General features: G+C 39.4%; 2 protein-coding genes across 6 annotated transcripts; one reads left to right on the top strand and one right to left on the bottom strand.

The window, feature by feature from the left end:
- Positions 1-39: 39 nt before the first annotated feature.
- LOC101168792 (60S ribosomal protein L36a) lies at positions 40-2,550 on the bottom strand. The gene is made up of 5 exons (XM_004073035.4): positions 2,447-2,550; positions 1,709-1,814; positions 867-934; positions 664-786; positions 40-114 (listed from the first exon to the last, which is right to left on the bottom strand). Exons 1-5 carry the CDS (start codon positions 2,447-2,449, stop codon positions 94-96), a joined length of 321 nt encoding a protein of 106 aa, XP_004073083.3. The 5' UTR covers positions 2,450-2,550; the 3' UTR covers positions 40-93.
- btk (Bruton tyrosine kinase) lies at positions 1,327-13,537 on the top strand. Of its 5 annotated transcripts, none has more exons than XM_011479897.3 (19): positions 1,327-1,489; positions 6,313-6,364; positions 6,567-6,725; positions 7,445-7,549; positions 8,351-8,432; positions 8,573-8,695; positions 8,781-8,836; positions 8,949-9,139; positions 9,876-9,938; positions 10,123-10,177; positions 10,274-10,353; positions 10,801-10,928; positions 11,570-11,641; positions 11,845-12,016; positions 12,122-12,341; positions 12,496-12,560; positions 12,643-12,761; positions 12,856-13,013; positions 13,114-13,537. In XM_011479897.3, exons 3-19 carry the CDS (start codon positions 6,585-6,587, stop codon positions 13,183-13,185), a joined length of 1,902 nt encoding a protein of 633 aa, XP_011478199.1. In that variant the 5' UTR covers positions 1,327-1,489; positions 6,313-6,364; positions 6,567-6,584; the 3' UTR covers positions 13,186-13,537. The 5 variants fall into 5 exon arrangements, with proteins under 5 accessions (XP_011478199.1, XP_020562081.1, XP_020562082.1 ...); XM_020706422.2 differs by having other exon boundaries at positions 1,401-1,489; positions 6,562-6,725; XM_004073034.4 differs by lacking the exon at positions 1,327-1,489 and adding an exon at positions 3,887-4,116.
- Positions 13,538-13,883: the final 346 nt, after the last annotated feature.

Genomic DNA, 13,883 nt, shown 5'->3' with positions numbered 1-13,883 from the left:
TGATAAGTAACAGAAGTGAGAGAACAGAAGATTCAATGGTTCTGTTTTGACACATTTATTGAAAATAGTGACAAATCCGTCCATGAGACAGGTTTAGAACTGGATGACCTGGCCCTGAAAGAACACAAAGACACGGGTTAGAATATTACACACCATGTAAAAGTACACATTAAAGACATTAGTGTCAAGTTACTCCATTGAACAATTATACTGAAGACAACCCAGCATTATGCCAGATTCTTCTGCTTCCTTAAATAGACAACCATGAAACATTACAGTTCATCCAAACTGAATATTCATGGCACAAAATCCCAACAGTTTAGCCCAGCACACAGGGACACTGCATGAAAATCCTGGTCATAAATAGCAATGTTCAAATTTCTACAAAAAAACTGTTCAGATGATAAACCTACTTTTATAAACACGCCTCTCACAAATCAAGCCATTGACGTGCAACAATATTTGAAGGTAAGAAGCAGTCATAAAACTAACACCTCAAGAGGTTGAGTCTCCTCACACAAAGATGATGCTCAAAGGATTCTAAAGCAAGCACTGATCCTTACAGTTAACACATGGATATGCAACATTCAGCTTTACAAATCAAGCGTACCGTAAAGTTATTTACAGGGAGCACTATTTATAAGAAGCTGCAGACAGTCCTACCTTTCTCTTCTTGTCACCACCCAACTCAAAGTGCTTGCATCTCTTGATGGCCAGCATTCTCTTGGATCTGCAGTTGGGCTCCACACACTCCAGCCTCAGCACAATCTTCTTTGTAGTCTTAGCCTGACAGTGGATTCATGAGCATACTTGTCACATGTCAAAATAAAAGCCATAAACCTGAACTGTAAGGGGGGGGGGCTTACCTTTTTGCGGAAAATTGGCTTTGTTTGACCACCGTACCCGCTCTGCTTTCTGTCATACCTTCTCTTACCTGCAGAGGAGAGTCAGATTAGCTGCAGATCAAAGGTGCAGAACACTTCTGTTTCGTGTCCACTGAGCGGTTCTGTCCAGACCAGTCTGTTATTAGGAGCGTTTCCCATTATAAAATGGACCCATTAAGCCGAACCATTTCTGGGCCCCTGTTTTGTTGTAGGTCTATAGAAAAATGGCATGGACCAGCTGGGGTGGAGCTACTTTTGTAGCTCCAGTCTTGTTTGTTGCAACAATAGAAAGCGCCAAACTAGCACCAACGTTTTCGGCTGTGCTTCTCTTTTCCAGCCGCAATCTTCTCTCAAACATTAAATGCTTTGTATGTACGAAAAACCACAAGCCAAAAAAAAAAAACCTGACCTAATATCTCTTTACTCATTGGCCAGGAATTATGAGAGGGCGGAGCAAAGCAATGAGAGATCTGCTAATGGAAGTCCTGTGCTTTGCAATGCTTGTCTGAATGGTTCACTTATTAAAACTTTAACTTTCTCTGGCCGATTTTGAAAGTCTGTATCAACGTCAGGTACACTTGTCACGTGCTACTTCACACAGGAAGGTATGTAGATGCGTGTTGTTGAGCGATTGTCCGGTAAAACAGTGAGAAGCAATGTGAAACGCAAGCAGACCCAGTTGTGGACCTGGTCCCAGACCAGGGTCTGCTTGGGTGTGTTCAGACTTTTTGGATTATCAGGGGACACGAACTCTTTTACTTTAATTTAAGCTAACCAAACGTGTCCAGTCTGAATACACCCTTTTTCTTTTAAAGAGAATTTACCCTGTGCATAGAGGGAGTCCTTTCCCTTCTTGTACTGGGTGACTTTGTGGGGCTGGTGCTTCTTGCACTTCTTGCAAAAGGTCCTGCGGGTCTTCGGGACGTTCACCTTTGAGAACATTAATAATCAAATGTCAGAAGTAAAAAGGACAATCTTGACAGAACTCTGTAATCAACTCCCCAAGAGGTTTTCTAGAGTCTTAAGAAAACAAAGTTGGCACCAGACGGCGTCCCTAAAAATGTCTGCTGAAGTAAATCTAGTGTTTAAGCATTTCAACTGCCTTTAATCCAATAGTATCTATAAATCTTTGAAATTGTGATGGCACCTGCATACCAAATAAAAAGGTGCATCGACCATTTCTGTATAAATGCAAAGAGCCTAGCTAGCATGGCAGGCTAGGTGTTAGCATGTCTATAGCTTGCTTTTGAAATGTATGGTTGAAATCTAAATACCTAAATGTCGTTTGCCACATTAATGTTTCTACCTGTGCTTGAAACACAAATACTTTTTGTTCTTTTAGACGACCCCTTGCAAGTAGAAAGATTAAAACGGTGGCTTTATTGCACTCGCTTTGCGGTGAACACCGCTTTACTACAACATTATAAAATGTCCTTAAAATGGACAATATTAGCATTGTACCGTAAATTTATATAAATAACTCTCGTCTAAAAGAAAAATACGTAAATAAGGTGCTTTTGCGAGGAGGATTATGTTAGATTATTGCTGAAGTGTTTCCATACCATGGTTGCGTCCCGGCGATGAGGAAAAGAGGAAGGCCGGAGCCGGAAGCAGTTCCTGAAGTACACACGAGCAGCGAGCACAGTCCGCCCCCTAGCGGTAGCGCCTGCCACTGGAGGACAACACAAAATAAACTTTATTGAACACAACGATCCGATACAAAACAGTGCACTGCAACAATGGGAAAAGAACAAGCCAGTGTGTTATCATTACATTTTATACAAAGACATTTAAACGGACGCACAGATCAAGTGTTTTAATCACTTTCTTATTGTCAGAATATTTTATTGTGTTTATGTATTGTTTGATCTCATTGACAAATTTGGAGAAATGAGGGGTATGATTTGAACATTTTGATTTATGAATGTGCCATTTGCATAAAAATTATATGAGATTAATTATGTATAATTGTTCTTTTTAATGAGATGGACCATGGGTGAGGCCAAACAGTACGTGTTCTAAGCACCGGCGAAAGTCTGGGTCTATGTGGGCGGAAACCAATAATTTCAATTCAATTCAATTTTATTTGTATAGCCCAAAATCACAACAACAGTCGTCTCGATGGGCTTCGAAGTAAAACATGAACTCAAAAGGATCATAAATCCAAATAAAAATAGTTACAAATAAAAATAATTTGATTTTGAGTCGCCAACAGGTTCAGAATTTCTTTGTTTTTAAACCTATCCAAAAATAAAGCTTCACAAAACGCTCCACGTCTTTCATCTTCAAGCACTGCCCCAATAAACAGACAACTTTGGTGTTTTTTTTCTCGTTAATTTATGCCTTTTTTTCTCGTAAATGAACGTGTTTTAAAGTCATTAATTAAAAAAATAAATCATTTTGTTTGTAGACTGGCCCTAAAACTCAGTCGTAGTTTTTGATGTTTAAAATGAGTTGTATTTTGCATTCTTAGGTTTAACAATATGCACGTGAAGTGAGAGTCCCTTTCTCAAATATACATCCTTCCCTTTACTTCTAAAGCAGGGAAATGACCAGATCTTATGATAGGATTTGCATATCAAATATCCGTCACCTTCTTCCTTTTTCCACTCTCAGCTTCCATTGATACATTCTGTTTATTTATTCAAGTAGAATATGAGTGATCAACTTCCACAAAAATAAAACTCAAATCTGCTTTTTATCCGCACTGTTAACCAAGACTGTCTGCATTTTTATTAAGATGAATGTTTTACAGTGTAAGGTTCTTTAGTCAGAAACGCTACCTCCCTGTAAATAGTTTCTTGACTTTTATCTATTTCAAAAATCTAAATGTGGTGATCTACTGGTGCAAAGTGAAAAACTAAAGATTACCCACACAAGTCTTTTTTTTTTTTTTTTTTTTTTTTTTTTTGCTTTTGTCTCTTCCTGGTATATATTTATGGCAAAACAACTGTTAGTTTAAAAGTGTAACTGTTTCCAAGCGTGTTCCTGTAAGGCACATTTAACAAGCTTTGCCTTATCATCCAAACTGTCCAAAAAAGCTGATATGAAAATAAGCAGGAAGAAAAAAGGGAAGTAAGTGGAGTCGAGTCCTCTCTGTGGGTGTGTTTTAACGCCTTGCATCACAGACTAAAGCACATTTTAGGAGCTACTGAGGCAGACGTTAATGTCAGAGCTTCAAACCTCAGCATCTATAGCTGTTCGACTGATGCTTTCGCTTTCTGGCTGCTGGGTGAGTGGTGACGTTCCAAAAGCCGGCTGCAAAAGTTTGCTTTTTAGTCACTCATTATGTTTACTGCATAGACAAAGCCTGCCGTGAATTATAGTTATCTACAAAGTACGTTTTTTTTGTCAGCTTGTACTTCTCTTGCCTGCAAAATCTTAAGGACGTTATAGCATTCCTCGATGTGTCAAAATGCTTGTTTTGTTTAAAGGCTGCATCGCTTTTAACACTGTTGCGTGTTCTTTTCTAAGTTATTTAACTAATAAAAATCAGATAATGGTTTAAATATGTCACCCGCTTTGAAACCCGTGTCTGATAACTGTCTAAAAAAACTTTTGATCTTATGCAGTCAAGACTCCCTGTCACATGACTCACTGAACACATCGGCTTTTAACTGCTGTGATAAAGTGAAATAAGTGACAGCATTCTTTGTGGTTAAAATATGACTTGACAGGTTTTTCTCTCTTGTTGCTTCTACCGTCTATACCCGCACACTAACACACTCACACATACACAACTAATCTGTCAGGAAACATCAGGAAAGACAGCATCTTGATGGGTTCCTGTGTGGCAAAGGGTTTTCGGATAGTGTTTTCCATGTATCTGTGTAAAAAAGAGGCATAGACGTGTATTTACATTGATTCACATTCTTTTATGCTACTCAAACAGTATTTGTGTATGAATTTGTTCATTGTGTCACATAGTGGGATGGTAAACAAACCCTGCACTGTTGTACAAGAAAGGCATACCTGACTGTGCAACACATTTCAGGACAATCTCAGATAGAAATGTAGCAGGGCTTGTAACGTTTTCAGCCCCCCACAAAAAACAACACAGCACAACCTTGATGCAACTTCCCCATGGGTTTGCCTGTGTCAGCCTCTGTGAGTCAACTCGCTTCAGAAAACGGCTAACAAGCAAATGTCTTTTAGGCCGCCACAGTCTAAGCACGCACGTTCAAGGCTTTTCTGCAGAGTCTTGGGACTGTCACAACTGACAAAGATGGCAAATGAGGAATGAGAAAACAATACTTGGCAGAAAAGGGAACACCAACAGACTTTATAAGTAGTGTCACCCTCATGTTAAGAAATGTGACACTCTTGGTTAGCAGGGAGGTACAGAAGTTTCTGGCATGTTACTGTTACACTTCAGAAAATAAAAGGAAGTACTTAACGGCTTAAAATAGGCTGAGCTGTAGAGCAAAAATATCTGACACAGGCTTATGGACTCTGAGCTTTCAGGCGTTTGATAAAGAGGAGTTTGACCAGATACTGACATTTAAACTTCTGCTGTACACGACAGAAACGGTCAACTCAAACCAATCAAATTAAATTAACCGTCTTTAAGATGGAGCGTCCTATATCTCACTTAGGTGTTTAGACAGACTGGCAATCTGCCCAGGGTGTACCCCGCCTTTACTGAACAGTAGCTGAGATAGGCTCCAGCAACCCCGTAACCCTAAGAGGAATTCAGCAGGTTCAGAAGTGGATGGATGGGTGTTTAGTGTTTTCCTCTTGTACCATATGTGGTATCATTTTGAAGACAGATGGTCATTCATCTGTGCTCCGTTTCCGTGTTTTCCTATTCAAGTGCCTAGATCGATGACCAGCTCAGCAACAGCAGTCTCACCTTCACAGTCAGAATGACTCATAGTTATGGAGCTTTTTTTGTTTTGAGCGTGCTGGTTTCATTTCAACACTGGCGAGGTGCTAAAACCATGACACAAAGCACAGTCCCAAATGAGAACCTCCTTTATTTGCAGACTGTTTTATGATCTGTTTAAAAGTAGTCTTGTGTCTGAGTGATTGTGCGACAGAGAAAAGGAAGATTGTGAAGTTTTCCAAGTCATGATCCCTGTTTGTATTGTGTCTGCACTGAAAGTACAGGAGCCTGTACCACTAACTACACTTTTTCAAATCCCTGAAACTGGATCTCATGTAATTCCATGTGAGCGTCGGGAAAATATTTGAAATCAAGCAATAAAATGTAGTGTAATATATCACAGATAAGTTATTAATGTATTTTACTGCATGATTTCTAATTTTATTTAAGTCACAAGATGGCTGAGGGAAAAAGATCTCCTACTAAAGGAAATGATGGAATCGCAGGACAATCCTGACGTTAGACCGCTGACTTTAAATGCAAATTTCGGCTAATCACTAACTGATAAGTGCAAAAACTGCATGTCTGCTCATCTCTCCTCAGATCTTTAATCTCATCTGACACAGCACTGTTGCTCTGACTCTATGAACAACAGGTCAGTGTTCCGTTTCCTTCTTTGAAAATATGGTTGAAGGGGAATTTAAATATTCCATTCTATACTTGATATGCAGGAAACACACCAACCGCACACTGATCATGAGTGGAGCTGTGGGGGCAATGGCTGTGATTGTAAGAGCCTTCTGTTTGCTGCACTCTTCTTAAGTTTTCTGTTTGTTTGTTTTTTTGTCCCAGTGTAGATCCATCTGGGTTGAATCATGTCAGAAAACATCCTGGAAGATCTCTTCATCAAAAGATCTCAGCAGAAGAAGAAGACATCTCCTCTGAACTACAAGGAGAGATTATTCGTTCTGACGGCAGAAAAATTAGCCTACTACGACTATGATGCAGACAAAGGGGTGTGTAAAGTAAACAGAGAACTGAGTCCTTGTTTTTTTTACTACTTGGACATACTTTTATTGTGAATGGATGTTGTTTAAAGCATCTTATACCCAGTTTAGACTTTAAAGTGATTTGTAATTGCTCAGGTGGCATCGGCCGCAAAGCCATTGGAAAGGAATCGGCCCAATCGCTGCGAAATGCGACACAGGTTGATGACATCATCCAGGATTGGAATTTTACACCTGTAGTACAATCACGTACATATCGCGCTATTGAAACTACAGTTGTTTCAAGTGATCAGAAGACGCGATGGCAGAGCAACCTCGATCCAGAAAATAGTGTCTTTTTTAACATTGCTGATGATTGAAGACATTAGGAAATACCGTAGCCTCTATGATACACATGCGGGGGTACAGAGTCAGATAGAGCGGACAACTGTGTTAAGAAAATTGACCATTGTGTACCTGCGTGTTCGCCAACGCAGCAAGATGTCAGCCATGTTGAAAATACCAAACCACGGAAATGCTGGACACAATAGTATAAACGCCACTCAGAAGTTCATCACAGCCATGAAGGCCAGTCGCAAGCGAAACCGGCCAACTTTAGAATTAACTAGACAGCGCAATGCAGTAGGGACACTATGCGATTAATGTGATGGCCAATCGCTGTAAGTATAAACCGGGCATTACAGCCGATGCACTCAAAAGACTCCAACTTTTTCCTTGTGTGTGAGCAGAAGCGAAAAGGTCTGAGGGGTTCCGTTGATGTTGAGAAGATAAAGTGTGTGGAGACGGTCGAGACAGAGCCCAACGCTCCACAGGAGCGAAGGTTTGCTTTCCAGGTAGAGTTTATTCTTTTTAAATAACAAGCTTCATTTTAATCTAAACCGATTTGTACAAGCTTCAAAAAGCATTCATCCAGTTTTTCAGACTTCCCATCCCAAAACTATTACTTATTTACTTTTGCTTTCACTTAAGTTTCCAATAGAGCCCATAGATTATAACATCCTACATCATCTATACCACTTTTATCTTTTAAAGTGTGCCAACAAACATTTTGCTTTGCATCCAATTCTTTTTCCAATGAATTCAATGTATACAAAAAAGAAGACTCCCCAAAGCTCTTACAGACAAAAACTATGAAAGTGTCTTCTTTAAGAAGTGAAACTGTCTCAGATGAACCAGGGGATTTCAGAACAATGCAGGTGTTGCCAATGAGCTGAATGGTAAGTAATGGGAGTAACTGTACTGTCTGTTCCACAACAAGGACATTTAAGCACTGCAGCACCAAAACGTGGGCAAAAAGTAGCAACAATATTATATATATATTTCATAATATGTCTTGATAGGAGTCTGCCTTGCTAACTGGCAACATAAGAAAGAATTAGTTCCATTAAACCAGTCAATCTCCACATCCTCCTGAATTCAGTAGCTTTTAAATTATGATCTTACATTTTTATTGAGTTTAGTTAGTAAATAGATATAAGACATTGTACGCATTGGCATTTATTCAAATATTTAAAGAGTGATTAACATTCAGAGGCACAAGTAAACCCTTGTGTTAAATTTGAGTGAATGCAGCTAAGGTGAAGTGTTGGGGTAAATGAAATAAATAAAAACGGAGACTGTGATTTTTGCCTCAGGTGGTCTACGATGAAGGGCCTCTATACATCTTTGCAAAGTCTGAGAACAGTCGTACCGAGTGGATTACAAAGCTAAAAGAACGTAAGTCCACACAGACTTGCATTCTGTGTCTCAATATTCTGTATATGTCACTTCTTGTTTGTGAAACAGAAGAGCTATGCAAATGCAAATGTTGATTTCATGTAAATGGTGCAGACGTGTGTGTCTGTTCTTGTGCACAGTGGTGCGCTACAACAAAGACCTGATGCAAAAGTATCACCCCTGTTTCTGGGCTGATGGCGTGTGGCTGTGCTGCCAACAGGAAGTTAAACAAGCTATGGGTTGCAAAATATTGGATAAGAATGGTAAAAAAAAAAAAAAGATTTCCTTTGTGTGATACATTTTTCAACAATTTAACAGCTGATCCAAATATGAAATTTATTGTTGAAGGTTATGCATCTAGAACGAGGTCGACTAGAAAGCCTCTTCCACCGACCCCATCAGAGGTAAGGGTAACTTTAGGTCTCTAATAAAATAAATAATTAAGATATTAAGTTTCGGTTTTGTTTCATACTTGTGCAACACATCTGCTATGTGCATGATTTCATGTCGTCCCAGGAAAAGCCCAGTCCCAGTCGCCGTCTTCCACCGCAGCCTGAGTCAGCTGCTCCTTCTTCAAGCATGACTGTCATAGCTGAGTATGATTACACGCCCATGACAGCCCAAGACCTGGAGCTGAGGACGAATGAGGAGTACACCATTCTGGAGAAGTCAGACCCCAACTGGTGGAGAGCCAGAGACAAATACGGGTCAGAAGATGCCAAATAAAGAATAACATAAACCACTTTACTTTGGACCCTTACAAACACATTTGTATTTGTATGCTAAAAACGCTACTTATTTCTCTTTGCTCACAGCAGTAAAAGTCTAAAAATTAAATTAAGGCATTACAGATGGAAGGCAGATAGAATTTTCCACACTATAGGGCGCAAAAGATCAGAAGGCGCACCGTCAATGAATGGTGTATGTTTGAGCTTGTGTCATAAATAAGGCAAGACAAAAGTGTTAGAGATAAATTCATCAGTCAGACTTTACTAACTGAGGTCACAGTAATTCTAGAACTTGTTTATAGCACGCTACACGTTAGCTGTGTTGGCGTGCTCACAACATCTGTAACTCCCAACCTTGTTTGAAACATAAAAAAACCAAACTGATATCTCTAAAAACAAACGTTACTGTGATTACACTAACTCCCAACTTAGTTAGTACAGTAACAGAAAAAAAAACACAGTCCGACACCGCTACACATTAGCAGCACTAGTGTGTATTCACAAAAACACCGTGTACCTCTAAAAATCCCTTTGACATCAGTAAACACAAGCAGAATGAATCCGCATATAAGGCGTTCTGGGTTTGAAAATAATTAAAGCAAATTTTAAGTGTGCCTTACAGTGCAGAAAATATAGTAATATTTGAATTTGTTTTGACAAATACCTAAAAAATATTCTACTAATTGCAATAAGAGATCTTGATTATATTTTACAGGAAAGAAGGCTACATACCAAGTAATTATGTTGCAGAAGCAGAGTCCGGCCTTGAAAGATTTCAGTGAGTACCACCTTTCTGCCCTGAAAATGGTTATGTTCTGTTTCTAAGACTTTCAAATGTTTAATTTAAAATGATAAATGTTTATGCGTTGTATCAGATTGGCACAGATGTATTTAATTGCCAATTTCATGAATTCTGGAGGTAAAAAGCAGTAAGAAAAAGACAGTTCTGTTGTTTTCGACAGTTGGTACTGCAAGAACATGAACCGCAGTCAAGCAGAACAGCTGTTAAAGTCTGAGGTAAATAAATGCTGCGACTACAGCATGTTTTTTTTGTTTCCTTCCGAACTAGAACCAGAACTTTTTTTCTGAAACTCTTAAAATGTTCACTTTCAGAACAAAGACGGCGGTTTCTTGGTGCGGGACTCAAGCAAAGCTGGGAAATACACCGTATCTTTATTTGCCAAGAGTGGCGCGTGAGTAAACTTGTGGAAACACTGCCACCATTTTTTTATGGTTGCTCCTTTGGCGTCAGTCATGTGTAAACTTATGAAAAGAAGAACTGTGCAAAATGAAAGCGGAAACGGCTGGTCGCAGAGAGAAAGATGTAAATCTTTTTATGCCAAATTTGGGCTAATCTTACTATTTAAGCTGATCTGTACTGTGGTTTACTCTGAGGATAAACTGTAATATAGTTACTGTCAAAGTCAAAGTCAAAGTTAGCTTTATTGTCAAATATTCTGCATACACAAGACATACAGCCCAGCACTGTGGGCACTCTCACCCCACAGTGCAAGCAGCACATAAAATAATAAAATAACAGTTATAAGAATAAGAAGATGTGGACACTAAGATACGATGTGGATGACTACCCTTCAGCTGGATCTGCTGGCACTCGATTTCACTTTTTTTTTTCTCTACAGGGAAACAGGTGGAAGCTGCAGACATTACAACATCTGCACAACCCCACAGGGCCAGTTTTATCTGTCAGAGAAGCACAACTTTGACACCATCCCAGAGCTCATCAACTATCATCAGCACAATGCCGCCGGTCAGTCCCGCCACGGCACAGATGGAGCCCTGTAGACCAGTATGCAAAACAGTATAAATAGAGCCAGCTCATGCTAACAGGAAATTACTCAACAGCGGGAAACCCTGAGAAACCTTTACCAAAATATCAGCAGAAATAAATAATCTTGACTAAAACTTCATTATGATTGCGATTAGAATTTTGAATTTCTTTTGAGTCCACTGACACCAGTTCATTCTATATGTTAACACCACAGACTGAAATGGGCTTAAAACAAAACAGCATGAAAAAACAAATTTTTGTAAAAAAAAAAAAAGAAGCAAATGAAGAAGACCACATTTTACATTAAAAGACTGCAGTGGTTAGTGGGAATATTAAATAAACCATCCTTGTGAACAAAACAAAAAAGACCACTGAATTATATATAAGAAGGCACAAGTTGAAAGCTGCATGATTGGGTATTGGACTTGATGAAAGTTACAAAACACATTAAAAAATGCAGATTTGGTTCGATAATGTGCCACGTTTCCTGCGGCGTTCCTTTTACCTATTTTTAAACCTAATGGCAGTACAGCAAACTACTGTCCTCCATGCATCTGTCACCGTTGCTATCAAACTGTCAACCTAAGTGAGGAGGTTTCAGCTGCTTTTCTTATCTCCAGGTATGGTTTGCAGGCTGAAGCATATTGTGTCTAATCGGGCGCGACCTCCGTCAACGGCAGGACTCGGCTATGGTAAGAGTATATCTGTAGCAGACTCTAAATCCTTTTTTTTTAACATTTGATGATGAATCAACTATTTATTTCTTTGCGAGCAATTTAAGTGCCAAAGATCCTCGGAGGGTTCGATTAGAGTTTAAGTTTAAGTTCTTGTGTGGGGGTAAAAAAGCCTGCAATCACAAAAGGACCTATTTAATCTGAACTTCTATTTCCTCCAGGCGTGTGGGAGATTGACCCCCACTACCTCACCTTCATCAAAGAGCTCGGCACGGGCCAGTTTGGAGTGGTGAAGTATGGGAAATGGCAGGGCCAGCACGACGTAGCCATCAAGATGATTAAAGAGGGCTCCATGTCAGAAGATGATTTCATTGAGGAAGCCAAAATCATGATGTAAGCACAGCTAAACCCCGTCAAGGAACATCCAGGTGGTGAATGTAGTTTTCAAAACCTCTGAGAAAAACCAAATGAACTTCCTTCTCTTTTTGCTCAAACCAGGAAGCTTCGCCATGAGAACCTGGTGCAGCTGTACGGTGTCTGCACCAAGCAGAGACCTATTTATATCGTGACTGAGTTTCTTGCAAATGGGTGTCTGCTGACATATCTCAAGGAAGGCCTGATCCAGCACCCAACTGCCGACCAGCTCTTGGAGATGTGTAAGGATGTATCTGAGGGCATGGCCTACCTCGAGTCACAGCAGTATATCCACAGAGACCTGGTGAGAGACAAAGATCTACTGTTTCTGAGTGGAAAAAAAAAACACCTAGCAGCATTCCCACACTGTGTCAAGATAACCAGCAGTTTGAGTTTACAAGATAACACTGCTACATTTAATGATTATCCTTGAATCAAGGGCACTGTTTTATCTGCAGGCTGCCAGGAACTGCTTAGTAGATGCAAATGGCACAGTCAAAGTGACTGACTTTGGTCTATCAAGGTAAAACCCTTCCTGGTTTCTGATGCACAAACGGGACACGAGTCAAAGCAAAAACAATGAAACCCCTTTTCAATGTCATCAGATACGTTTTAGATGATGAGTACACAAGTTCTGTTGGCTCAAAGTTCCCAGTTCGATGGTCTCCCCCTGAAGTCCTCCTCTACAGCAAATTCAGCAGCAAGTCAGACATCTGGGCTTACGGTGGGAGGTTTAACACAAACTGCTTATTAGTTCTTGGTCACTGTCGACTGAGCCACATTGTGCTATAACATGCTTACTGCTCGCTCTTTATCAGGGGTGCTGATGTGGGAGGTGTACACTTTGGGTAGACTTCCATATGAACGCCTCAACAACTCAGAAATTGTGGACCAGGTTTCACATGGCTTCCGTCTCTACCGCCCTCAGCTGGCCAACGAAAGAGTCTACAAAATTATGACAAGCTGCTGGCATGATGTAAGTGAGCCGTCGAATTTTATTTTAACTCCCGCAAAGAATTCGAAACGAAAAATCATTTCAGTATTATTAGAAATGTTGCTCTTTGCTTTACACTTAGAAACCAGACGAAAGGCCCACCTTTCAAGACCTGGTGCTGATTGTCCAGGATCTTCTGTATGAGCTCCAGTAGACCTCAGACCCACCTCCACAGCGCAGCATCTCTGTCTGTTCCTGGAAGATAAACACAATCATAAAAACTGTTACCAGTTTGAATACAGGGCTCAAAGACCATACAAATATCCTCTGTAATGTGAATATTTGACTGTCAAAATATCACAATTACTCACTTGCTTTTACATTTTATTTGTAAAAATGCATTCAGCTGGACTGTCCATATTTCCACTTATCTCTGACAACTATTATCTTTTCCTTTGAGTGTAAGTCTGTCTGGAATGTAGACAACATTTAGTTCGATTTGTTTTTTTAATGCAGTGTAAGCTTATGTTTTGCACAAATAAAGCCAAGTATGCTAGGCTTTCAAATGTTTGGGGTTTTGTGTTTAAAACGGTCTCTTTTGGTTTAATATTATCCAAATCTAAACATAACTTCACTGTTTACATTTTTGTATAACATGATGTTTTGCAGCAATTTTCATAAATTTTAAATATTGTTTATTTGAACATTTGCAGAATATAATGCAAAATTCAACATTTATAACAATACAAGAATAAAACGCAGTTCTAACTACAAAACAACATTGTTTTGATCTTTTGAAATTATTAACTATTGAGAACAAAATTATAAGTAATATAAATTTTTAGAGAAATTGGTGATCAATAATAACCAAATAAATCAATCACATACGGAAATAAATACGTAAATAAAAAT

This window comes from Oryzias latipes, chromosome 10, assembly GCF_002234675.1.
Source record: "Oryzias latipes chromosome 10, ASM223467v1".
Lineage (NCBI taxonomy): Eukaryota > Metazoa > Chordata > Actinopteri > Beloniformes > Adrianichthyidae > Oryzias > Oryzias latipes.
The sequence above is the reverse complement of the archived record's forward strand: the minus strand, read 5'-3'. Positions and strand labels throughout refer to the sequence as shown.

Coding starts and splice junctions, on each gene's coding strand:
- LOC101168792 (XM_004073035.4), bottom strand. Junction 935..1,708: donor GGACTCCCTCTATGCACAGG/GTAAATTCTCTT, acceptor TCTCCTCTGCAG/GTAAGAGAAGGTATGACAGA. Junction 787..866: donor AGCCAATTTTCCGCAAAAAG/GTAAGCCCCCCC, acceptor ATCCACTGTCAG/GCTAAGACTACAAAGAAGAT.
- btk (XM_011479897.3), top strand. CDS start 6,585: ATGTCAGAAAACATCCTGGAAGATCTCTTCATCAAAAGATCTCAGCAG. Junction 10,929..11,569: donor TCATCAGCACAATGCCGCCG/GTCAGTCCCGCC, acceptor TCTTATCTCCAG/GTATGGTTTGCAGGCTGAAG. Junction 12,342..12,495: donor AGTATATCCACAGAGACCTG/GTGAGAGACAAA, acceptor TTTTATCTGCAG/GCTGCCAGGAACTGCTTAGT.